Source organism: Dryobates pubescens, chromosome 1 (genome assembly GCF_014839835.1).
Source record: "Dryobates pubescens isolate bDryPub1 chromosome 1, bDryPub1.pri, whole genome shotgun sequence".
Taxonomy (NCBI): domain Eukaryota; kingdom Metazoa; phylum Chordata; class Aves; order Piciformes; family Picidae; genus Dryobates; species Dryobates pubescens.
In genome coordinates, this window is record NC_071612.1 from 43,066,923 (window position 1) to 43,093,645 (window position 26,723).

Here is a 26,723-nt window from a genome sequence, read left to right on the forward strand (position 1 = left end):
TCATGCAGAAACAAACTCATTTCACTCAGAAAGGACAGAAAGTGCCACCTTTGCTCCTGGGCCCTCAGGAAAATCCTTTCTTGTCTCTAAGAGACATGCCCCAGCATGCTTGAACCTGACTTTAAGCTAACCTTTCAATTTCTCCCATGGGTTTGACCTTGAGGGAAGTTACTGCCGCAAGCATGGCCAGCAGATTTCCCTCCTGACCCTTGGGATTTTGCCTTTCCATTAGCCAAGCCTAGGTGGTCCAGGTAATGTGTAAATCAAATGTGGACAATTCTCAATAACAGACCAACATGTGAGAGCAAATTTGCTGGTTTGCTTCATTATTGCCTAAGGAACCTGCAGGCAAATTGAATCAGCTCTTCATTAGAGGAGGGCAAAAGGGATCCCAGAGTGAAGGAGACAGGAAAAATAAACTGCACGCATTTTGGCTTATTTTCCAGGTATCGCCAACGTCTACCCTGCTTGATGTGAAACAGAAATTTCACAAAGAATGTAAGTACTCTGGATAGCAGGCTGGAGGCATGGTTAGAGGCCTTTCAGCTTGGAGAAACTGTCAGATTTATTTTTCATGAAATTTTGCACGGAAGCTGAGGGTGGCTTGACAGCTCCAGCGCTAAATAAGAGCAGCAGTTTGGACTAAGGTTCTACTCTAGCTATCATAGATGTGAGAGCCTGGAAGGAGAGGACTGCATAATTTATCACTGCCAACTCATGAGGAGGGCAATGCTTTCTATACTCATTTTAACATTGCACAGCCTCAGTTGAAGACCACAACTGCATTTGCCCTCACAGTGTTCCATTAGGCAAGCTTGGATAACACTGGACCACTTCAAACTGCCCACAAACAGACCATGTAGACCAAACCACTACTGAAGTGGGGAGCTAGAGTGACTAACTGGGGTCAAGAAGGCAATTTGACAAGCTTCTCAACTGCCTTAGCCATGTCCAAGCCCTTAATGGTCAGAGCAACCTCCTTTTCTTCTAATAGCTCTTGTATTGCTTTTCATATCCATGAGGGGCAGCGAGATTAGCAGGAGCTAGGGTAATTTTTGCACATACAAACTGCAGATATGGACCTTGTACAGGAGCAATCACACATGAAAATTCCTCTCTTCTTCCTGCCAGACAACAGAGGAAATGTTTGCTGGATGCTTCATTTCTGCCTCCTCTGAGCCACATTCCTCCATTCCTTTTGTAGAGGAAGATGGTTGGAAAGGTGGGAGAAAGAGCAATGAAAGCAACTGAGCACCAGAGTTTGATGGCATTTCCTTTTATCCAGTGAATTGCTGGTTAGGGGGGAGTGGGGCCAAATGGGCCTGAAACCTCCAGATTCTTTATGTGTGTGTGGTGTGTTCTGAAATGCTAAAATCCTGCTGTATCTGTGTTTGTGGAGATCCTAACTATGACACTCTTGCTCCTAGGCTGAAGAATTGTTTCTCCTAATTCTTCATGTGGAAAGTATGGTGCTACTTGAGATGATAGCCTTGATTGTCAGCCACATCTGAGATGTGCAGGTCACGGCCTTTGAACTTGAAGTAGACTGCTTGGAAGTGCAGAGGTGTTTAGCTGAGCAGAAAAAGGTGCATCAGGAGCTGGGGGTTGTCAGCTAAGACTAGAGAAACTCAAATTAGGAATGAGGTATTTGGTTCTAAGAGCCAGGAGGGTTTACTGTTGGAGTAAGCATCTTAGGTGATGGGCTTTCATTATTTTTACTACTATTCAACTACAGGCTAGATGCCTCTTGCAAAATCAGGAAAAAGGTTTAGTAAAACACTTACATTCTGAATTCAGAGTAATGTAAGCAGAAGAAATATTATGCAGAAGCTGAAGGCTTCTGTGGTTGCACAAAGCTTCAGCTGATGAAGCAAAAGGCTGCTGACCTGGCTGTTCTTCAACTACTTGTTTTCACTCCCTGTAAGGACGTATAAAATGCAGAATGGTAGAAGTTGAAAAAACCCTGAAGCTGAACAGAGAAAAAACAAACAAGTGCCCAAGTTTTAATATTTCAGTAAGAGTATATCCTCCCACCAGTCTGTGAAATGCAGCAAAGGTCTGCCTGGGCTCTCTTAAATCAATTGAAATGGTATTTATATCGATTCAGCTTAAATCAATTGAAGATCACTGGCACAGAGTTTTTTTGCCAATTTAACCTTAATGAGGTTTTTAATGGATTTGGGCTAAAATGGCTGAAGTCTGTGTATAAACCACTTTAATGGCACCTGTTTTCATATTGAGAGGTATCTTACTCCTCAAATACTCCTAGTGAGGTAAGTGAAGCCCAGCATGGTGGTAGACAGTGAGCAAAACCACAAAACATGAGCTGCAACTGTGAGAGTACAACACAGATCACTGGCATGCATCTTCAGGGCTTTCCCAGTCCTGGTTTTTACATCAGTTCCTCCCATTCCTGGGAGTACACCATATTGCTGTCCTGCATCTTTTCTTCCCATGCCAGCTCCTTGCTTTGATCTCACTTTTCCAGTTCAGCTGAGATGTTGTTGTCTCCTGAGATTCCCTCCTCCTCTCCCACTTGCAAGAAGAACAAACCTTCACTTTTTTTTTCCTCTTCAGAGAGTTTGGCGGATGACAGCTAATAGAAAACAGTTCTTTCAGGCAAGAGCTGAGAAGGGGCTGAAGCTGATCCTGCTCATGCATTCATTTCTGTCATTCCGTGGGTGCCAGACTCACATGCTCCTCTATAATCTCTTGCTAAAACACACTCCTACACCCCCCCTCCCCGTCTTCATGCATTTTCCTTTGATCACTCAGGCAATTAAGCTTTCTCCTCAGCCGGGATCTTGTCAGCCCTTCAGTGAGAGGAACCCCTATGTAGCAATTTCACAAGCATCATCTCTGTCACTGATCAGTTGTTGCTGCCTGATTCAAGAAAGGAGGAAAAAGACTGAATTATGAATTGCAGCACAGAAGGCTGTTAACCACAAAAATGAAAGAAATGGGATGCAAGTGACAGATAACATATTACTGCTAAGCAGTTTCTAAAGTCAGTCAAACATTAATTTTGATCTGTGGTTATATGAAAGGCAGAATATGGACTTAGAAGGCAAGGAACAAATACTGAAATACTCCTCAGCCCTCACTTAAGCAAAACTGTCTGCTGAGATAACTCCTACAAAGCCTGTGGCTCTGATTTTTTTTTTTTTTTGGGGGGGGGAAACAATCTCAGTTTTATCCCTAGAGATTCATGGAATCACAGACTCCATCCAGTTGGAAGGAGATGAATGAGACCTCAAAGATCATCCAGTCCAACCCTTGACCGAGCACTGAAGGGTCAACACTAAGCCATGTCCCTAGGCCCCAGGTCCACACACTGCTTAAACGCTTCCAAGAATGGTGACTCCACCACTGCCCTGGGTAGTTTGAGAATCCTTTTAGTGAAGAAATATTTCCTGACATCCATCCTGAACCTCCTCTGGTGCAGCTTGAAACCATTTCCTCTGGTCCTGTCCCTTGTCACCAAGGAGAAGAGGCTGGCCTCTCCTTGCTCCAACCTCCTTTCAGGTGGCTGTAGAGAGCAATGAGGTCTCCCCTCAGCCTCCTCTTCTCCAGATTGAACAATCCCAGCTCCCTCAGATGCTCCTCCCAGGCCATGTGCTCCAGGCCCTTCACCAACCTCATTGCCCTTCTTTGGACATGCTGCAGTGCCTCAATGTCCTTCCTGTAGTGAGGGGCCCAGAACTGAACACAGTACTCAAGGTTTTGTCTCATCAGTGTTGAGTACAAGTGGATGAGCACCTCCCTGTCCCTGGTGGCCACATTCAAGGATCTAAGAACTCTTATTGGAGAATAACCAAGAGAAACTGCCATTTCCATGGCAATTTCCATGGGTCTCCATTTCTTCCACTCAGAAGGCTGCTGTTTTGAATCAGGCCCAGCTTGTTGGAGCCACTGCCCCTGGCAGGGCCTGGCAGCACCAACCATATCAGCACAGAACAGCAGTTCTCCTGTTGCAGCCTTCCAGCCAGCAGCTCTACAGGGGCTTTCTGTAACAGATGTTAGATCCAGCCTGTCACACTTAATAACAAACATCACACCTGCCCACCATGAATCTGTCTAATCCTTTTTAAACCTGCTTGCAATTTTGACCTCAGCAAAATCCTTTGGGAAGGAGTTCCACAATCTGTGTGTGTTGCAAATCTCTACACTTCCACTGCTTGATATTTTCTGCTGAGTGCTTGGGTGTTACTGGCCATCACACAGCTATCTAAGCTATGGCCAAAGTCCAGAGAAGGGCAATGAGGCTGGTGAAGGGTCCAGAGAACAGGTCTGGTGAGGGGTGGTTGAGGGAACTGGGGGTGTTTGATCTGAAGAAGAGGGGAGCCCTCACTCTCTATAACTCCCTGAAAGGAGGTTGATGTGAGGTGGGGAATAGGCAAAATGACCTTAAATTGTGCCAGGGGAGGTTTAGGCTGGATATTAGGAAACATATCTTTCCTGAAAGACTGGTCAGGTATTGCAACAGGCTGCCCAGAGAGGTGGAATCACCAACCCTGGAGGTGTTCAAAAAATGTGTAAGCAGGACATTTTGGGATACAGTGCAGTGGGTCATGGTGGTGTTGGGTTGATGGATAGACTTGATGTTAGAGGCATTTTCCAACTGAAATGATTCTGTGATTCTAAGTGTCAGTCAAATTGGTTCTGTGCAGGTGGTGACTGCTATCATTTTCTTTATTCCTTTGGCTAGCTGGCAGAGGTAAAACTGAGCCAAAACCAAAGTGTGCAAGAAGGAAACTCCTTCTCCCATTTTCTCAGTTGCTTGTAGTGAGTTAGGTAGCTGCTGTTTGCTTTATCTATAAATATTATGTTTTCTGTGGAGAAAGAAGTACCTTGGAGGCTACACTTCACAAGCTCTTGTCCTTGGCAATAACTCTTCACCTTTAATTTATTTTTATCTTTGCAAAATGTATTGGATTGTTGGGGGAGGAAATCTGACAGATAGAAAATGGAAAACTGTAATAATAATGCTAATTCAAGTATCACATAACTAAAATAAAATACCTCTAGATAGTGCAGTCAGCGATCATTAAATATTTTCAAGGTCACTGCAGAAAAGTTGCTGAAAAAGTTCTTGAAAGAAGGGGAAGAACAGAAAGGGAAGAGAGGGAAATAAGTTCTCAGCAATACTGAGACAAATTTGGGGGTGCAATCCCCTTCATAAAGATGTAGCACAACCAGAACTGGTCTTTGAAGTCAGGAGAGTGAGCCTAGAGAAGCCAGAATTTGCCCTCTGGGTGGAAGGAGCAGGAAGGGAAGAAAGGGCTGATGGTGGGAGCCTGGCAATGGGTGGAACAAAACCCAGAATTTAAAGAGAGAACTGGAAACATGATGTGGGGAGTATCCTGGTTTGCAGCGGGGAATGAGATACTCAGGGAATAAGGAACATTTCAAGCTGCCAGCTGTCCCAATAAAACACTAACTCCTTCAACTCCAAAATTGCAGGCCCCTCCATCAAAGCTAATAAATGTTACACAAGGCATTTGAAATAAGCAATGCCAAGGAGAGGAAATCATTAAGAAGGAAATTGTCAGTAGATGGCACTCAAGAATAAACATCATCGTTTCTGGACACTATGAAACTTCAGAATTCTGCAATATCATCCTACAGCTGCTTCTCAGAGGTGTTTCCGCAGCCAGCCTTAGAAAAGCTTTGTTCTTTGGAAAACCACTGAAATGTTTTCTGTTGCTTTCCTGTAGAGAGAGGAGAAGGAGACAGTACAATTCTTTCTGCATGGTGGGGTCCAGTCTCTAAGCCTCCTCCTAACTGCTGCAGGGAGTGTGTTAGGATGCATTCATTTCTCATAGAATCACAAGAATTGTTTTGATTGGAAAAGACCTTTAAGATCATTGAGTCCAACCATTTTCTAACTATACCAAGGCTGGTGCTAGAGCATAGCATTCAGCACCACATCTCTGCCTCTTTTAACCACCTCCAGGGATGGGGATTCAAACACCACCTCCCTGGGGAGCCTGTCCCAGTCTTTGAGAACCATTTTGGTCAAGAATCTTCTTCTAAGATTCAAACTAAACCTCCCCTGGTGCAACTTAAGGCCATTTCCCATCCTCCTATTACTCATTACTAGGGAGAAGTTACCAACTCCCACCTGGCTCCAACCACCTTTCAGGCAGTTGTAGAGAGCCAGGTCTGCCCTCAGCCTCCTTTTTTGCAGGCTGAACAAACCCATTTCCCTCAGCTGCTTCACCTAAGACCTGGCCATTCTCTGGTCCTGCTCCAGCACCTCAATGTCTTTCTTGTAGTGAGGGCCCCAAAACTGAACCCACTACTCAAGATGTGGCCTCCCCAGTGCTGAGTATGGGGGACAGTCAGTTCCCTGATCCTGCCAGGGACCTTTGCCAAATTTTACCTAATACTTTTGGTTTGCATGTTCCCCAGAAGCCACAGGAGAACTGGCAGGTCCTTAGATATCATCCTCCAAACTAACTGGTGTACCTTGTCTGATTCCCTGCACAAAGGCAAGATTAAATGCTCTCTGCAGGCTCTTCCAACGCACATTTCCATCTGTCTACTAAACAATCCAGACTGACTTCCAAGTGCCTTAAATAAAATCCTTATTGCCAATTCAAGGAGATACCTTGCCATCTCAGAGGACAAACATAATCAGAAATACCACACCATGCAATTCTTTTCCAGATGCATGTTCTCCCTCCATCCCTTTTCAAACTGACTTGTTAGTGCCTCCAGCTCACTTCTCCCTGTAGCTGCCTGTCAGTAGAGCTTAGCTCAGCTGGTGTTGAGCAGCTGGAAGGAGAGCAGCATTTTTGAACCAACAGGTTCTTGTTTGCCCTAAACCCTGAAGCAGATGTTCAAAACACAGAACAGCAGAAGCCAGGCTGGCCTGGTAAAGAGCAAGGAGAAGAATCTTTCATTACTTAGAAACCACAAACCAAGCTCCTCAGCTTAAGGCACATGATGGTTCTGCCACTCTATTCTGCTCTGGAGAGACCTCACCTCTGGAGTATTGTGTCCAGCTCTGGGGCCCTCAACACAAGAAGGACATGGCACTGTTACAGTGGGTCCAGAGGAGGGCCACAAGGATGTTCAGAAGGCTAGAGCTCCTCCCCTATGGAGACAGGATGAGAGAGTTGGTGCTGTTCAGCCTGGAGAGCAGAAGGCTCTGCAGAGAACTTAGAGCAGCCTTCCAGTACATGGAAAGCTACAGAAAAGCTTGGGAGGGATGTTTTACAAGGATTTGTAGTGATAGACAAAGAGGCAATGATTTTAAACTTGAGCAGGGCAGATTTAGACTAGATATTAGGAGCAAGTTCTTTACTATGAGGGTAGGGGAGCACTGGAGCAGGTTGCCCAGGGAGGTGGTGGAGACCCCATTCCTAAAGACATTCAAGATCAGGCTTGATTGGGCTCTGAACAACCTGATCTAGCTTGAGATGTGCCTACTTACTGCAGGGAGATTGGACTGGATGACCCTTCAAGGTTCCTTCCAACCCAGTGCAATCTATGAGTTAAAATTAGCCCTCTAGCAAAGGAAGTTCTTCTTTCCAAAAAGTCTGCTAAGGGTCTTCATGCATCTGCAGCTATCCTGTTTGCAATGACCGCTGAGAAAATGATTCCAAGGGAAAGAGCCTGAGGAATGACTTTGTATTTTACCAGGTCTGTGTTGAAATGCAAGAGCTGAATGCAGAGCTGATGCTGGGAAGGATGACTGTATGGTATCACGTAAATCCCTTCTGGAGGCTGGCTGTGATGTTAAACTGCCAGGCTCAGAGAGGTGAGGAAGGCTGCTGTGGGGATTACTCATTAGGAGCAGTAGCAGGGAGAACAGTGACTGCTTAGCTGGTGCCCTGCCTACTGCCTGTGTGTAATCAGAGCTGTCTGATAACACAGGCTTGCTGGGAACCTGCAGTTCCTCTGATTTCTCCACACTGTCTGCTACTGCTGGATTTGCAGGTTGAAGAAAGTTAATGAAATCTGTCAATTCTGATGCCTGGCAAGACTCATGTACCTGATGAATACACCTGCTGGGGACTCAGAGAAGCTAAATGATGCTATTTATGGCTCTCCCAAGCTGACTTCATAGTCTTGGCCTGTCAGTCAGCTGGGATCCCTTCACATGTCTCACAAACTGAAGAGAGACAAATAAGTCATATCTGGGGCACAGAGCAATCCCAAGGGATCTTTCTTTATATTAGCCCTATATTAGGAGATCAGGCTTTGAATAAGACAAAACATTCGAAAGAGGGCCGCAGTCTGATCCTGCCATGAGTTGCCTTGAGCTGGATGCACTCCCTGGAAGAAAGGCTGCTAAAGTCTGTGGGTTTTAGCAAATCTCAAGCTCCTTCCTCCCTATTTTATCCTAAGTAGTTGATGTTAGCCCAGAGGAACAGCTCGAATCCATATATGAATGAGTTTCCAAAGGGATAGGCAATACCCTGCTGTGCAGGCTGTGTGACTGCAGAGCTCACAGACTCACAGACTGTCCCTAGTGCAGATTCTCTGAGCACACTGTGGTGGCAGTCACAGCCAGCTATTGTCTTCAAGAAATTCCATCTCTCTGCTTTCATAGCAAGTTGATTGGAAAGGAGCAATGAAGGTGAATCTCTTGGGACAAGCAGTTACTGCAGATGGGCACTAAGAAGTGCAGTAATTTCATCTGGGTAAACTGCTCCTTCATCTGTGTTGACTTTGCAAATGACTAGATTAGCAGCAAACGTGATGATATTTATTTTGTCTTATTTTTTCTTTTGTCTTAGTCACACAGCTGATAGCAGTAGAAGACTACGTTATGATGAATTTCATTATCCCTCAAATGACACCATTTTAAAGCTCCGTTTGCCTCTCTGTGCTTGTCAAACCAGTTGGGTTTACTAGAAACTCCTTGAATTTCTTGTTGCTGCCACAGTGAGCTTTGTATGCACTTAAATTATTTACCTTTTTTGTTGTTGTTGTTGTTTTGCAAGGCTAAGCACAAAGTAAGCAACAGCTCCCGCCACAAAACTCAAACCAGTCGCCATCATCTAACTCCCCAGCTCACAATCAGAGATCTAACCTCTGAGTAAGTTGCTTCCTGCCTCTGCAGTGTCTGCATGTCAGAAGAGACCTAAATTCCTGCCTTGGCATGCTGCTTTGGCCATCAGGCTAGGCCACCCCATCAGCTTCATTTCTGATCTGTGCAGGAAGAAGTGTCATTAGGTGATCCCCTCTCAGCTTATTGGGGGCATATCCATGCAAATCTCTCCATACAAACCCCAAGAGTCTATCTGCTGGTACAGACTTGTGCAGCTTTAATTTATGGTTAGCTGTCAAAATAATTGAAGCACACCTGGGAAAGCTGGGAATACTTTCCACTTCTTTTGTAATGGCCAGGCAGGAAATGAGAATGGCCACATTGACATAACACAGCTGATAAAAAAGAAGCCAAGCTGAGTTAACCTCACGATTTTCATCCTCAAAGTGACTAAAAATGTACCTTATACTTAGGCTCCAAAAATCCCTCTTCTCTGCCTCCCTTCCCCTTCTGTGCTGGAATTACAGAAAACCAATTCTGGCCAGTTTCCAAAAGGGGCTCACAATGCATGGAGTGCTCCAGCTGAAATCACAGTCATGTAGCCATCAGGTAGCCCTCCAGAAGGTGCTGTGTGCTTCACAGACAATATTTTGCAGCATGAGGTGTGCTCCCAACTCTGCCATTTGAGCCCTGACTCACATATCTGTTGTTGACACTGCCAAAGCCCAGAACTTTCATTTGGACATTTCTAGCTGGGGCACTGATGTCTGACTCCTTGCTCCCGGCTTAATTGGACTTAATAATGAGAGTAAGCTCCAGACTAAGCACCTGCAGTTCACTTTCGCTGAGCACTTGAATCTCATTATAAGTTGTGGAGAAAGAGATATTAAATCAGTCTGAAAACCACCTGCTCAGACATCCCTGGAATGTTGCTTTCTGCTATGTACATGTGGTCACAAAGAGTATTTTCATTATCTACCAACTCTGGAAACCATGGTTGAGGTTTGGACCACCCTGTTGGTTTAGAAGCAGTGCACTTAATAGCACAGGACCATAAAAAAGACTTTTAGGGTCATGTTTTAAAAGCATTTTGGTCTTCTAAAGGTAACAGTAAAAGACAGAGGGCCAGATAGGATTTTTGAAGTCTCCTGATTCATACTTAGATGAATGTGATGTTTAGGACTTAGATCTTTAAGACTTGACTGAAAACCAATTGGGGAGCCACACTACTGACTGGGGTGAGTTGTGTGCTAGGTACTTTTTCCCTTTCAAGCTTCATTTTCTCATCTATAAAGTAAGAACAATTAACCTGCCTTTCATCCACCTTGGGATCTTTTGTCTGTTTTGGCTGTGATCCCATAAGAAACATTTGGGACAAAGAAGGACTTAAATATATGCCTAATGACCTATTGAACCAGAGAGAGTAAAGGTGTCTAAAACATAAAAGCCAGGCTATCCATTACATTCTCATAGAAAGAAGATGACCTTCAGAAAAAAATAACCCCAGCAATATTTAAACCAGCAAAGGAAAAGGAAAAAACAAAGTGAAGATAGACTCAAAAACTTTAATGGAAAATCACAGTATTTCACTTCTTTTTGGTTTGTTTGTTTGTTGGCAGCTGCTGCATCTGATGCTATTGCATTTCATTAGTAGGATTACAGATATCATTTCAGATACAATAAAAGGAAAGGCAGTGAAATCTATTGAGACGTAGCTTGAAGCAGAACTGGCCCTCTCTGCTCTCTGGGATATTGTTCCCAGCTGAGATTTCCAGGGCTCTAACAATGCATCACAAATGACATCCTATGTAAACAATTGGAGGACAAATGTGAGATGTTATTTAAATGCCTCATTAAAAAAGAGGCGATTTCATAGCTGAATTTGTTGCTTTTCTTGCCTTTGCAGTAGATTTCATTGACAGATCTAGATGAGAAACAGCAACATTTGTTTACCAGAATTGCCTATTATTAGCTACAGTGGGGTTTTTATGAGTGCCTATGGCTCAGTTGAGAAAAGCACAGTGCAAGGCCCTGTAGAGTAATCTAGGCTTCAGGGAATATCTAGTCTCAGGTGAAATGGAGAATTAAAGCCTACTGAGCTGGTCATAGAATCATAAAGCTGTTTTAGTTGGAAAAGACCTTCAATATCATTGATCCTGACCATTCTGTAACTCTACCAAGATGTGCTAAACCATGGACCTCAGCACCATATCTCTGCCTCTTGGAAACACTTCCAGGGATGGGGATTCAACTGCTATATGCAGCAGAAAATCGGTAGAAGTATTCGAAGTCTTTTAAGGGCTTGCTGTGTAGATTGGGGTGAAACATCGTCCCTCAGGTACAATAATGAACACGCTCATTGAGCAGCACCACCATCTTCAAGTACCTCATGGGTTGTGTCTGCATAACTGTGGAAAAGTATCTTACACTTCCTCCTACATGACTGCCTTATGGTAGGTGTGCAGACAGACTAGTCTCATTTCCTGCTGGGAGAGCTTAGGATGACAGGGCTTGTGCTGTACAGGTGGACTACAGCATGCACTGGAGGTGACCTGGAATCAACCATGTTTGCTCTTTTTCACTCAGGTACTAGAGTCTGGTTTCACAGCAGGGCAGAAGGACTATTATTTGTCCTCTGATTCATAGCTGAGATGGGAAGAGCAGTTTCCCAAGTCCTGTGTCAGTGCTTTTGAGGCACTGAAGCCTCTGCTCAACCTAATTAAGGTGGTAGGATGGGGGAATTAAGCCAGCCCAAATAAACTTCCCCCAGGAAGTACATGGGAACATGCCCGAGCCTCTGGCTCACACACCAGTGTCTGATCTGCTGCCAAAGCAGGGCAGATCTCTGCTGCCTTTTCCTCATCATTAGTGCAGAAACTACAGTTTAGCTCCTTTATTAGCAGGGATTAATTCTCAGTGAATTTACCAGTAAATTTATGGGAAGTTAATTTGCACTAAGAAAGAAATCAGTCCGTTCAGATGTGTTTGGTTCATTGTGGATGGCCTTGGCATGGCCATTAGATACAAGTCCCACACTGCCATTAGGGGGTTAGCAAGGGAATGCTTCCTGATTAGATTAGAGGCTGAAGAGAGCACTATCCCCTGGACAGCCAAATATTGAAAGAAAATTGTACTTCATTAGCATCCCTTATTAGCTAATTGATGAAGGAATGCTTTTAAAGAAACAGAGCCTGGAGCAAGACTCTTCTCTAAACTGTCTGAAGTGGAGGGACAAATGAGCTGTTGAGCCATCTTTGCTGGATCAGCTGTGGATGTTGGACCACCAGGTGCTTTCTGATCACAAAATAGCTTAGGTTGGAAGGGACCCAAGATTCATTGATTCATAGAATGGTTTGGGTTGGAAGGGACCTTCAAGTTCCAACTCTCCACCATGGGCAGGGATGCCTTCCACTAGACCAGCTTGCTCAAGGCCTCATCCAACCTGGTCTTGAACACCTCCAGGGAGGGGATATCCACAACCTTTCTAGACAACCTGTTCCAGTGTCTCACTGCTCTCACTGGAAAGAATTTCTTCTTAATCTCCAGTCTAAATCTCCTCTTCTCAAGCTTCAATCCATTTCATCTTGCTCTATCACTACAAACCCTTGTAAAAAGTCCCTTTCTGGCTTTCTTGTAGGTTCCCTTCAGGTACTGGAAGGCCACTATAAAGTCTCCTGGAGCTTTCTTTCCTCCAAGCTGCAGCCCCAGATCTCTCAGCCTGTCTCCATAGATGAGGTGCTTCAGCCTTCTGATCATCTTTTTGACCCTGCTCTGGACCTGCTTCAGTTAGTTCCATGTCCCCCTTATGCTCATCTACTCCAAACCCTCTGCCATGGGTAGGGATGCCCAAGGCCTCATCCAATCTGGCTTTAAACACCTCCATCGAGGGGGCATCCTCAGACACTCAGGGCAGTCCATTTCAGTGTCTCACCACAGTCATGCTGAAGAACTTATTCCTCAGATCCATTCTAACTCTGCTCTCCCTCAGCTTTAAACCATTCCCCCTTGTCCTGTCTCTAGACACCTTTATGGAAAGTCCCTCTCCTGCCTTCTTGTAAGGTACCTTCAGGTATTGGGAGGCATCTCTAAAGTCCACTCGAGAGTCTTCCCTTCTCCAAGGCAGAAAATCCCAAGCTCCCTCAGCCTATCCTCATAGCAGAGGTGCTCCAGCCCTTGGATCATCCTTGTGGCCCTCCTCTGGACTTGCTCCAAAAGTTCCATGTCTTTCTTATGGTGAGAACACCAGAACTGGTTGCAGTGTGGTGCTGGAACATGAATCAAGAGGGTTCCAAACCTGCCCTAGTGTAGTAAAGGTCAGTAAACCAGCCCCCTCACCAGCTCTGTGCCCCTCTGAAAAGCTGCTCCCTAAGTGTCCTTGGCAGTCATGGTGATTGTGGCAGTACTCAAACTGTTTCTGAAGCAAGGAGATCATGACCTGTGTTATCTGGTGTCCTAAAACACAGCATATCCGTGACACTGTGAGGCACAGCACTGTTTGTTCTCTCAGAACCTGGCAGAGGCTGACATGAGCAAAGGGTTTAAAAGAAACAACATCTTAAAGCAGGCCTTTATATCTTACTGCTTGTGTTTTCTGACATCACTAGGATGGCCAGATGCCTGTGCTGAAATGCTCTGCTTTGCTGCCTATGAAACCTTTGGCTGGATTGGCTACTGGCACACCAGTTAAGGACTAGGGCAGACAGCAGTTGATTCTATAACCCACCAAACATGAAGCTGTGTTTTTTAAAAAATCTCATTTTAAGGTATGGACAGGCAGACCCAGCAGGAAGGGTCCCTGAAACACAGATTTAGTTTGGAAGATACATGTTTCTTAATGTGCTGTTTCTCAAGTTCAGGTTACCCTTCGAATGAAGACTTCACTGATAGAGTTTGCATTTAGGAAGAGCATCCTGCTGGAGTTCTCACATCCCCCTGGTATGACAACAATTATCTTTGTTACCCTTCCTGAACTTGAAGAGACAGGAGAATCGAAGAAAAAGATCACTGCCAGAATACAGATCCTCAGTTGGCATTCATTACTCATCTCTCTCTAATTGGTGTTGGCATTTCAAAGCCAGAACGTGACTGCCTGCAAACACAAAGCAAACTCAGGGCTATATTGGTGGATCACAGGATGCAGTCCTCCCTTGCTGTCCCTAGTCAAAAGATACCCCTAACACACTATCGTGGTGTCATAGAATTATAGAATAATTAGGAAGGTTGGAAAATACCTCTAAGATCATCAAGTCCAACAGTCAGTGCAAGACCACCACTAAATTATGTCCCAAAGTGCCATGCCCACACCTCCAGGAATGGTGACTCCACCACCTCCCTGGGCATCCTGTTCTGATGCTTCATCACTCTTGCAGGAAAGAAATTTTTCCTTATATCCAATTTAAACCTCCCCTGGTGCCACTTGAGGCCATTTCCTCTCCTCCTATGTGGGGAAGAGACAACCCCCACCTGGCTCCAACCTCCTTTCAGGAGTCTGTAGAGAGCAGTGAGGTCTCCCCTCAGCCTCCTTTTCTCCAGACTAAACAGCCCCAGTTCCCTCAGCCTCTCCTCCCCAGACCTGTTCTCCAGACCCTTCAACAGATTTGTTGCCCTTCTCTGGACACACTCCAGCACCTCAGTGTCTTTCTTGCAGTGCAGGCCCCAAACCTGAACCCACTGCTCAAGGTGTGGCCTCCCCAGTGCTGAATACCAGGTCATGATCACTTCCAGCTTTGCTGAGCAGCCTGCCCACCACCACCCTGCTGCAATGTGCATCAGACACACAGGCAGTGAAGGCAGCACGAAGCTCGCTCAAGAGGAGCCAGCCCTGCAGCCCTGTGTGTCACACTGCTGCAGCACCCTGTGTTCAGCACCTCCTCACCTCCTTGAGTTAAGGGCAGTCCCTTATGGGAACAGTGCTTCAAGCTCCAGACTTGTCAGAGCATCTGTTTTCCTGTTTCTCTATATTCTGCTCTGTGGTTGGTATTAATCAAATAAGTGGTGAGCCTCATTCCCTTCCCCTTCCCCACGCACATTCATTTAAATGCAAATCCACCCAGAAAGATCAAAATTAATTATACTTTCTGCAGCAGGCTACATGGTGAATTGAAATGCACAGGGCTGGCTTTTCCTTTTCCTTATTTATTTATTTATTTATTTATTATTCTTTTGGAGGTGGAAAGTAGGAACAATATAGCAAACCATTAAAACACACAACCTAAATCTTGGACACGTCTTTGCTTTTAGTTTCTGGCGCTTTTTCATTTGCTTGTCTGAATTTACAGAGCTGCTTGCTCAGAACGAAAATTGAAACCTTCATCTGCCAGTGACATAAATTGACCCCTAAATGACAAAGAATATTCTGTTTACCACTAATAACTATCGATCTTCATTAAGAAAACTATGCTGACTCTTAAGAAATTTGTCCATTATTGCCTGATCAGAACAGAGCTAAAGCCTGATTTTTATTTTGTTTTCCCAGGGAACATAGAGGTGGAAGGGAGAGGAGCTTTCTGTTCCTCAAGGAGTTCAGGCATTTGTATCAAGGGTTTTTGTTGGGGTTTTATTTTTGCAATGAAAATACAGTCAGATGAATTTGTATCCCAAGATACTCCAGGCAACCTGTGACAGAACAAGAGCACACAGTCTCAAGCTGCACCAGGGGAGGTTTAGGCTGGAAATTAGGAAGGAATTCTTCACAGAAAGAGTGATTTGCCATTGGAATGTGCTGCCCAGGGAGGTGGTGGAGTCACCATCACTGGAGGTGTTTAAAAAGAGACTGGATAAGGCACTTGGTGCCATGGTTTAGTTGATTAGGTGGTGTTGGGTGGTAGGTTGGACTCTATGATCTCAGAGGTCTTTTCCAACCTGGTTAAATCTATTCTATTCTAAGAGCCTCTTAGGTTGGAATTCCACATCTGGACACAGTCACAGAAGATTAACTGCTCCCAGGAACCAAAGTATGGACAGGACTATGCTGGTTGACAGATCCTAGGCAAGAAAAGCATGATTTTGACCCTGAATGGCTGGAGGCATAGAGACATTAAGTATGATCTGAATAACCTTCTGGATCAGGCTCTGTGGCACTTCAGTAGAGGTTGTAGGGTGACAGCTACATGGCTTTATGTAGGAAGAATGGATGCTTACAGAGGTTAAAGAGTTAAGGCCAATGGGAACAACTAAATGGCCAACTAAGGGGAGATCTTCTCACCCTCTACAACTCCCCAAAGGAGGTTGGAGCAAGGTGGGTGTTGGTCTCATCTCCCAAGTAACAAGTGATAGGAGGAGGGGAAATGGCCTCAAGTTGCACCAGGGGAGGTTTAGTTTGGCTATGAGAAGAAACCTCTTGGCTGAAAGTATTCTCAAAGTGTTCTCTAGCACAGGCTCCCCAGGGAGGTGGTTGAATCTCCATCCCTGGAGGTGTTTCAAAGAGGCAGAGATGTAGTGCCGAGGAACATGCTTTAGCTGCAGATTTGGTATGGTTAGACAATGGTGGGACCAGATAATTTTCAAGGTCTTTTCCAACCAAAACAATTCTGTGATCCTATCATTGTGAAAAGAAAACATTTATCCAGACACTTTTCCGGGCTGGGCCTTATTTGTTTAGTAGCTTGTGGGAGGTGCATGCTGTTTAGTCTGGAGAAGAGAAGACTGAGAGGGGGTTTAATAAATGTCTACAAATATCTGAGGTCTGGGTATCAAGAGGGAGGGGACAGGCTCTGCTCTGTTGAACCCTGTAACAGGACAAGGGGTAATGGATATAAACTATAACACAGGAGGTTCCACCTCAACATGAGGAGGAACTTCTTCACTGTGAGGGTCATGGAGAACTGGAACAGGCTGCCCAGAGAGGTTGTGGAGTCTCCTTCTCTGGAGACTTTCAAGACCCATCTGGATGTGTTCCTGTGTGACCTGTGCTAGATTCTGTGGTCCTGCCCTGGCAGGGGGGTTGGACTTGATGATCTTTGAAGGTCTCTGCCAACCCCTAACATCCTGTGATCCTGTTCTGCACCTTGGCCAAACCTTGTCTTAGCCCATGACTGGAGACAAAAATTCAGCCAGCTCACTGCTTGCTTTCCCTGGGCAACCAGTATGACTGCAGCTAGATCCTGTCATGTAAAATAAAAACCAGGAGAAAGAAATGGATGCTTATGATCAAATAGCACTTTTGTTTCTTTCCAAATTCCACATCACTAAGAAAGTGGCTATTTGTGTCCCTGTCACAACTAGAGGTCAAGGTGCTTCTATTAAACTCATGGTCAGAGATCATCTTTGGAAAGCCTACAAATTAAATAGATCATAGAAAATATTCAGAGATAAAAGCTACAAAATAAAAGGGATGTATGGAACCATTAAAAACAAAATCTATTTCAACATCTGCTGAGATTTTACCGACCAGAAAGCATTGATTCTGCTCTTTTCAGTGACTTCCCATAAAAACATGACTCTAGTACAAAACCTTGCTCCTCCTCTTTAAATACTGTGATAAAACCATATCAAAGGTTTTGGTACAATGAAGACGTGGCCTACTTGAATGATCCCAGACCCACTCTTCACAAGGCCAGCCCTGTGCCCTACAGATTTAGGCAGAGGTGGAAGCAGTGTGCAGTTGGTGGCCTGGCTCCTGGAAAGCCAGCTGGGCTCAGGAGCTCAGTATGGTGCCAGGTCAGTACAGCTGGACCTGGCCAAGGCTATTCCCTTGCACTAGTGCTGAAAAGACCCAGGTGATTGTGCTGGCATTTAGTGGATCAAAGCAGCAAATGTCTTTTGGTCTGCAGCCAAAGAGGGCCTCTTGTGTGGGGCCATGTGTGTAATAAGACATTGGGACCTTGCTTGCCCAAAGCTTGGTCTTTCAGATTACAGTAGTTGGTGACTGTCATTTAATACAGTGAAGGCAAGCACAGTAAGTAACAGCTTCAAACACTTTCTCAGTCTTGTGGCCCAGCTTAGTTTCACTGTGTTCCTTAGGCATGCTTTGCTTCCTGCTATCATGCTCAGAAATCACTCAGGTGCAATGTTGGCACAATAAATTCCACAGTCTTTCCTTCCAAATAAAAGCAGAAAGCAACAGCTTCGAGTCATTTCAGCATTCTGCTTTACTGTTGTCAGCTCACTGAAGCAAGAGTGTCCAAACTTCGCTCCAGCAAAGGCTGTAACTGTCAGCGTGGTGATGACTCTATTTATTCCTGTTTTCTCAGAAGTATGCCTGAGAATGCTTAAACATGCCTGCTGTGACCAAGAGAAACATTTATGACCACTGATGTTTAAGGTTGTGGTCATGGAACATCTGTATCTGTTCAGCATTTACTTGTCAAGGAAAGACCTCAGCAAGTTTTCAGATAATCAGTGTGCTGGAACCCTCACTCCAAGAAGGACATTGAGGTGCTGAAGTGGGTCCTAGAGAAGGGCAAAAAGCTGGTGAAGGGTCTGGAGAACAGGTCTTGTGAGGAACAGGTCTTGTGAGGAGCAGCTGAGAGAACTGGGGTTGTTTAATCTGGAGAAAAGCAGGCTGAGGGGAGGTTGTCCTGCTATCTACAACTCCCTGAAAGGAGGTTTGAGCCAGGTGGGTGTTGGTCTCTTCTCCACATAGAAGGCGAGGAAATGGCCCTCAAGTTGCATTAGGTGAGGCTTGGGTTGGACATTAGAAGAAACTTGTTGACTGAAAGGATTCTCAAATACATGGGCACAGGATGCCCATGGAGGTGGTAGAATCCCCATCCCTGGAGGTGTTTCAAAGACACAGAGATGTGGTGCTGAGGGCCATGACTTAGCATCAGCCTTGGTAGAGCTAGATAATGGTTGGATTCAATGATCTTCAAAGTCTTTTCCAACCAAAGCTATCCTATGACTCTATGACATTATGCACAGACCTACCATTCCCTCGCATCATTGATCTGTGACTCCTTCTTAGCAATCTCTTCCTATTGCTCCATAGATACTAGTGGTACCCTCTGGTTAGGGTGGTGGAATGCACTTCAGCCCTGCTCCATTCACAGGAGTGGGTTCTGTTGGCTATCTCAGCTAACACGCAACCTTTTGTGACCATCTGAGGGATATTTGTGCCGCAGTGGTCTGCAGAATTCTCTGTATTGCTGCAAATTTCACCAAGATGGTGCTGCTGATTGATTATAGTAATTTTGTTGTTCCTATCATGCTCTTTGTATCACAGCAGGTACGGCTTGTAATTATTAAGGCTATTTGTTATTAGAGATGCATGGCTGGTGAAATACAATGTGAAGCAAACAATTTAACTGATAATAAAATTAGCTGATCATGGAAAGTCAGTCTGCTAATTATCTCCAAACTGTGTCTGTCAGCTCTGATTTGCATTTCTTACCCTGCTCACTCCCCAGTGGAATTAGCTGCTGCAGGGCTGTGCTCAAAGGAACACAATGAATTTCCCAGCAAGGGAAGTCTTCATCATGTTCTACCTTTGCTCTCATGCAGGTTGGCATAACTTCATAAATACTTCGTGGGAAACAGCTGTTTGATTGTCTAACTTACTACAGAACCTCTCTGGAAGGTTCTTTATGACATTTAGTATAAACCAGACTGACCCCTTGAATTTCATAACTACTGGCAAGTACCTAGTACGTAGGGTTCTCATTTGTTACATTTTTCAAAACACTTGTGATATTTAAGGGCATTAAGTGTGGCCAGCAGCTCAAGGGAAGTTCTTCTCCCCTTCTACTCTGCCCTGGTGAGGCTGTCTCTGGAGTACTGTGTGTATTTCTGGGCTTCCCAGTTCACAAGGGACAGGAAACTACTGGAGAGGGGCCAAAGGAGGGCCGTGAAGGTGATGAGGGGACTGGAGCATCTTTTTTACATGAAGAGCCTGAGAGACCTGTGGCCTGGACAAGAGAATACTGAAGAGGTGATCTTAACAATGGTGGTCAGTATCTAAAGGGTGGAGGTCAGAAACATGGGGCTGGACTCTTTTCATTGGTGCCCAGTGATAGGATGAAGGTCAGTGGACACAAACTACAACACAGGAGGTTTCACTTGAACTTAAGAAGAAACTTCGTTACTTTGAGAGTGACAGATCACTGGAAGAGGCTGCCCAGAGAAGTTGTGGAGTCTCCTTGAGAGTTTCAAAACTCATCTGGATGTGAACCTGTGCAATCTGATTTAGCTGACCCTTCTTTAGCAGGGGGACTGGACTAGAGGATCTCCAGAGGTCCTATCCAACTCCTACCATTTTGTGAACCTCTGATTCTGTGAAGTTGTGAAGCACACTTTTAAGGTCAGTTTGAATTGTGTGGTCAGAGACAGTTTTAAAACTGCACATGAACTTTTAAAACTGTCCTTACTTCCTGTGCCTGGCAGTCAATTAATTTACTAGAATTGTTGAAATGCAGTGAACTGTGTGAGCAACAGGGCCAGTAGAACTTGGTTTTCTGTGCATCTTTGCATAGAGGTGCTGGCAGCTGGACAGAGCACCAAGACTGTCACTTTAGCAAGCATTTGTATGGTGGTTTAGTGGCATTATTTGTTGGTGGCTTAGTAGCATTGCATTTCATTTTTATATGCAGTGTTAATGTGTGGTTTCATAGTTGGGTATAGTCAGATTAAAGGGGCCTGTCAGTTTTTATATACCCAGCCAGTTTGCTTATGTTTTTGAAGGGTTAAACCTTGGAGAGCTGAGCTCCAAGCACTGCTGGACTGATAAGAAGGAGACAGTGTTGGCCTTGATGGCTTGTGAATTATGGGAATACGGTGGCCTGCATCAGGCTGCGTCCCGTCTCTTAATCGCGGCATGTTTTGATCTTAGTTTTTAAGTACTGCTAGGTGCAACAAGTAACTCGCCCCCCAGATGAAAGATTTTCTTCCTCATGTGTACTTTATAAAAATAGGTTATTAAAAATAAACATTGAGTCATTTTCCAAGAAAATGCCATAAAAAAACACCAATGCTTTAAAGGTTTGAGGTCTCTTCCAACCTTGGTGATTCGGTGATTCTGTAATAGCACCAAAATGTTTTGTCTTTGAATAAATGGATGGATTTTTTCCCCACAAAGTTGGAACAGATTCCTGACAGAGAAAAGAGATGAAGGTAAAAGGCTTAAGACTCATCAGGAATCACTTACATTTCCAGACTACAGGAAGCTTGTGCACACAGGAGGGATATTGTTTGAATCACAACAGAGAGAATTGTGGAATTGTAGAACAGCTTGGGTTGGAAGGAATGGTGACAGATTGTGTAGCCCAGCCCCCCTGCCACGGACAGGGACATCTTTCATCGGATTGCTCAGAGAAGAGTGAGGATGCCACTCAAAATCAAGGAGTTTGTGAATGACCTTTCAGCTGAGGAAGGGGCAAAGGTTGCAGGTGTCTATGTGCATGCAGTTGGGTAACGTATTAAAGATTGAGACAAACGACCTTCAAGAGAAGAAAAGAAGTTGGGAGGGTAGAAACAATCAAATAAAATATAGAAAACCAAGAAGACAGTTTGGACCAGTAGCTATCCAAACAAGCTGCAAAGAAGAACCAAGGCTGTTGTGCAGAAATACTAAAAATCCAATAAATGTGATGGAGGAACCAGTATCAGAAGGTATACTATTGGCTAAATAAACCTGTGGTTTGAACCACGATGGCCAGACTTCTTTTCTGCTATCTACTTTTTCAAATCAAAATCTGTTGGATATGTTATTTTTACAACTTTGCTCCATGAGTGAAGTGCATAACCAAGCCCAAAACCCTGCATGAGGGAGCTGATCACAAGGAATGCACAGGGACTATAACCTACCATGTGCCACATGGCTGAGCTCTGATGCACCACAGTGTCAGAAAGTAAATAATAATAATAATAAGGATAACATCAATAACAGCAATAACAACAATGATAACAACAATAATAAAAGTAATAATAACAATAATAACAACACTATTAATACTACATTCCTGATCTCAGATGCAACAGGAGTGAGAAGATAAACTTCATTCATTCGTATTCTTGGATTGCCATAAATCTCCTCAGGAGGCACCAGTGGGAAGTGCTAATAAGAATAAACTGGGAAGTAAACCTTACTGAAAAAACTGCCCTGGAAAAGAGAAGCCCTTCAAGGGGAGCTTTGCCAGGTGTGGCAGTGCAGAGAAGCCTTGGAGTGCTGCACACAGCTGGAGCTGTGTTTCTGTCTTACTCTGGGAGCATGCACTCTCCACATGCAGCTCTGAACTCCTGCTGATGGCAGATGAAGATGATTTGTCTCTAAGCATCCAGGAGAGTCTTCAAGCCCTTTATTCTGACAGGCAGTAGCAAGAGCTAACAGAGTTGATAAATAGTCACTGTGTTTGGCTTCTTTTCACTATTGAGAAGAAAGAAGAGCTCTCCTCCCAGAGAATGACATGAATGTGTGTTTGCCAGAGCCAGGCTGGACTGGAATGGCTTCCTGAATTGCCAGGTAAAAAAAACTAGAGCTGCCCTAGTGTCAGCTCCTGAAGATCCCTGTGGAAAATACTCAGTGAGGAAGAAGGCACAAGTGGTGAGCTGGCAAATCTCCGATGCCCAGGAATAGGTAGGGCTTCCTGTCTCTGAAATGAGTCTCATCAGGCTGGGAGAGCAGACCAGTCAGACCTTCAGAGGAATACAGAGAGGTTGGGGGTTGCAGGACCTCTTTTTTTGGGGGGTTGGAAGGGACCTCCAAAGGCCAACACCCAACACCCCCTGCAGTAAGAAGCATCCTCAACTGGATCAGGCTGCATATAGCCATGTCGAGCCTCCAGGAGTGAGGCCTTGACCACCTCCCTGGGCAACCTGTTCCAATGTTTCTCCACCCTCATGGTAAAAAACTTAATCTACTAATCTAAATCTGCTCTTCCCTAGTTTGAAGCCAATGCCCCTTGTCCTATTCCTACAGGCCTTCATAAGCAGTTTCTCTCCATCCTTCTTGCAGGGCCCCTTCACCTAAGACTTGGGAACAGCCTTGCTAAATTCTGCTACAAGTAAAGATTTCAAGTAGGAAACTCTCATGCTCTGACTTCCCAACCAATGTGCTTACAGATGTGCTTAGACTTTGTCCCCCACTCTATTTGCGTAGCATTTCCAATTGACATCAGCTAGTGTGCATGGCCCATGTCTGTCCCCTTGATCCTGAGAAGGAACATCCTAACAGAGGTACAGGCCCCTCCAGGAAAATACATGCAACATCCTAAGCATGGTCTGGAAACCAGAAAGGCCCAGTAGTGTGATAAGAAGGTCACTTCAGTGAAGTAGTGGCAAAGGCTCATTCCCATCAGTCTAAATCTTTGAGCGTGATGGTGCACTGAGGCTGAAGGACTGGCAATGGGGATGATGTGCTCAAACGTACAACCTCTGCTTGCCCTTGTGAAGATGATGAGCCATACCTAAAAAGCATTGCCAGAGGATCAGGTAAATTGGCTTTTATTGAAACATACTGGAATATGAGGGGGGAGGTGCCGGGGGAAGATTCCAATTTAACACAAGTACATTGCTTATTGGGTTCCAAATAACTATTGATATCTGCTGTCCTGGAGCAAATCATCTCTGCCTTGACAAGTCTAACAGCTGCTCTTTCCCAGTCTTCCTTTCTGTTAGCTTTAATAGCCACAGATTGTTGTGGTACCTTGAAAAACATGTTTGCAACTTGCTTGATGGATGTCTCACCTCCTGCTATTAGCCTTGGTTCACGGGGTTCATCTAATGTCTGTTCTTGCCAACAAAGCTCAGACCAAGTGCTTTTGAAATGAGAGTCTGCTGGGTGCCACTGCACAGTGAGTGCAGTGCACTCTGTGCACAGTTCCCCTTCCCCTCTAGCTGGCAGCTGGTCGGTGAATAAGCTCTCATCATCATCATGAAATACAGTTCAGGTAGAAGCAACCATCTGGGCCAGGCTCCTGCTCAGAGCAGGGCTAACTTTCAAGTCCTGTAAGATTCTCCCTAGTTTCAAGTGAAAGAATGAGAGGAAATGGTCTCAAGTTGCAGCAGGGGAGGATTAGATTGGATATCAGGAAAAATTTCTTTGCTGCAAGAGTGGTCAGGCATTGGAAAAAGCTGCCCAGGAAGGTGGTGGTGTCACCATCCCTGGATACTCTGGGACATGGTTTAATGTCCATGGTGATGTTAGGTCAATGGTCTCAGGCTATCAACTACCCTGAGGTGTGACAAAGGAAATAATGACAATTGTGGTGGAAAAGTCTGGGGGTGGTGATGGTGCACCCTTTACCCTCACTTTGCCAGATGTTCCTAACTCTACATCCCAGTTAATACCACGGGCTGCGTAAGGTCTCCCCAAGCTGCTGCAGGTCAGCTCTAAAAACCTTCATCAGCAAATTGGTGTGTGCATGAGTTAAGCAAAATACCAGGTCTTTGTGGTGCAAAGGAGTGCTTATACAGAATACAGAATTAAGCAGGTTGGAAAAGACCTTTGAGATCATTGAGTCCAACCTATCACCCAACACTATCTAATCAACTAAACCAAGTGCCTCATCCAGTCTCTTTTTAAACACCTCCACTGATGGTGACTCCACCACATCCCTGAGCAGCCCATTCCAATGGCCAATCACTCTTTCTGTGAAGAACTTCTTCCTAACATCCAGCCTAAACCTCCCTTGGTGCAGCTTGGGACTGTGTCCTCTTGTTCTGTCACAGGTTGCCTGGGAGAAGAGACCAACCCCCACCTGGCTACAACCTTCCTTCTGGTAGCTGTAGATGGTCCCTGAGCCTCCTCTTCTCCAGGCTAATCAACCCCAGTTCCTGCAGCTTCTTCTCATAGAGCTTGTGCTCCAGACCTCTCCTCAGCTTTGTTGCCCTTCTCTGGGCACATTTCAGCCATGCAACATCTTTCCTAAACTGAGGCGCCCAGAACTGTACAATGTGTATTGTGAATAGAATAGAATAGAATAGAATAGAATAGACCAGGTTGGAAGAGACCTTCAAGATCATCGCATCCAACCCATCAACCAATCCAACCCACCTAAACAATTAACCCATGGCACCAAGCACCCCATCAAGTCTCCTGAACACTTCCAATGATGGTGACTCCACCACCTCTCCAGGCAGCCCATTCCAATGGGCAATCTCTCTGTATAGAACTTCTTCCTAACATCCAGCCTAAACCTCCCCTGGCGCAGCTTGAGACTGTGTCCTCTTGTTCTGGTACTGGCTGCCTGGGAGAAGAGACCAACCTCTGCCTGGCTACAACCTCCCTTCAGGTAGTTGTAGAGAGCGATAAGGTCACCCCTGAGTCTCCTCCTCTCCAGGCTAAGCAACCCCAGCTCCCTCAGCCTCTCCTCATAGGGCTTGTGTTCCAAACCCCTCACCAACTTTGTTGCTCTTCTCTGGACTCGTTCCAGCAAGTCAGCATCCTTCCTAAACTGAGGGGCCCAGAACTGGACACAGGACTCAAGGTGCAGCCTAACCAGTGCAGTGTACAGGGGCAGAATGACCTCCCTGCTCCTGCTGGCCACACTGTTCTTGATGAGGGACAAAGGCATGGAGTGACAGGATGAGGGGTAATGAATACATAGAATACATAGAATAAACCAGGTTGGAAGAGACCTTCAAGATCATCGCGTCCAACCCATCAACCAATCCAACACCGCCCAAGCAACTAACCCACAGCACCAAGTACCCCGTCAAGTCTTCTCCTAAAAACCTCCAGTGATGGCGACTCCACCACCTCCCCAGGCAGCCCATTCCAATGTGCAATCACTCTTTCTGTATAGAACTTTTTTCTAACATCCAGCCTGAATCTCCCCTGGCGCAGCCTGAGACTGTGTCCTCTTGTTCTGGTACTGCTTGCCTGGGAGAAGAGACCAACATCCGCCTGTCTACAACCTCCCTTCAGGTAGTTGTAGAGAGTAATAAGGTCACCCCTGAGTCTCCTCTTCTCCAGGCTAAGCAACCCCAGCTCCCTCAGCCTCTCCTCGTAGGGCTTATGTTCCAAACCCCTCACCAACTTTGTTGCTCTTCTCTGGACTCGTTCCAGCAAGTCAACATCCTTCCTAAACTGAGGGGCCCAGAACTGGACACAGTACTCGAGGTGCAGCCTAACCAGTGCAGTGTACAGGGGCAGAATGGCTTCAAAGTGGAAGAAGCTGGATTGAGATTAGACATTAGGAGGCAATTCTTCCCCATGAGGGTGATGAGGCACTGGAACAGGTTGCCCAGATGAGTTGTGGAGGCTGCAACTCAGGAAGTGTTGGAAGCCAGGTTGGATGGAGCCTTGAGCAACCTGGTCTAGTGGAACAAGTCTCTGCCCATGGCAGAGGAGGGGAGTTGGAAGTAGATGATCTTTAACATCCCTTCCAAGCCATTCTAGGCTTTTATGACATTGTCCATTCAGCCAGCACAGCTGTAGAGGCACCAGCTCTTCATACAGGCCCCACAATGAGCTGGGCAAGTGAACTATCTGAACAGCCACAATCCCTTCTGCTGTCTTTCTGGGGCCATTGCCCACTTGCCCTGACACTGAGAGAAACAAATCCAGCTGGAAATCTGGAACTGTGTTAACAACCTGACAAGGTCACAGTCCAAAATCATCAAGGGGCATCTAATAACAATAGCCAACTGCTACTGTTCATTTAGGAGCAACCTTTAAACTAGAGCACTCAACAATCTGCTTCTAGGGAAGATGCTTAAGTTGATAGGTATCACAAATTCCTATATAACACAGTATTAGCTCCCTTAGAGCCTCTCCTATTTGTGTGTCTATTTGCCTTATTAACCCATGATTAAGAACTAGTGCCAGCTGCACATCTCATTCTCC

The 26,723-nt window shown here is 45.2% G+C and overlaps 1 protein-coding gene across 1 annotated transcript in view; it reads left to right on the forward strand.

The window, feature by feature from the left end:
- TECRL (trans-2,3-enoyl-CoA reductase like) overlaps window positions 1-26,723 on the forward strand; it is an 81,604-nt gene that overhangs the window by 22,027 nt on the left and 32,854 nt on the right. Inside the window, exon 2 of the mRNA XM_009901443.2 lies at window positions 447-498. Coding sequence (XP_009899745.1) covers window positions 447-498 — 52 coding nt within the window. The remainder of the gene's footprint in view (window positions 1-446; window positions 499-26,723) is intronic.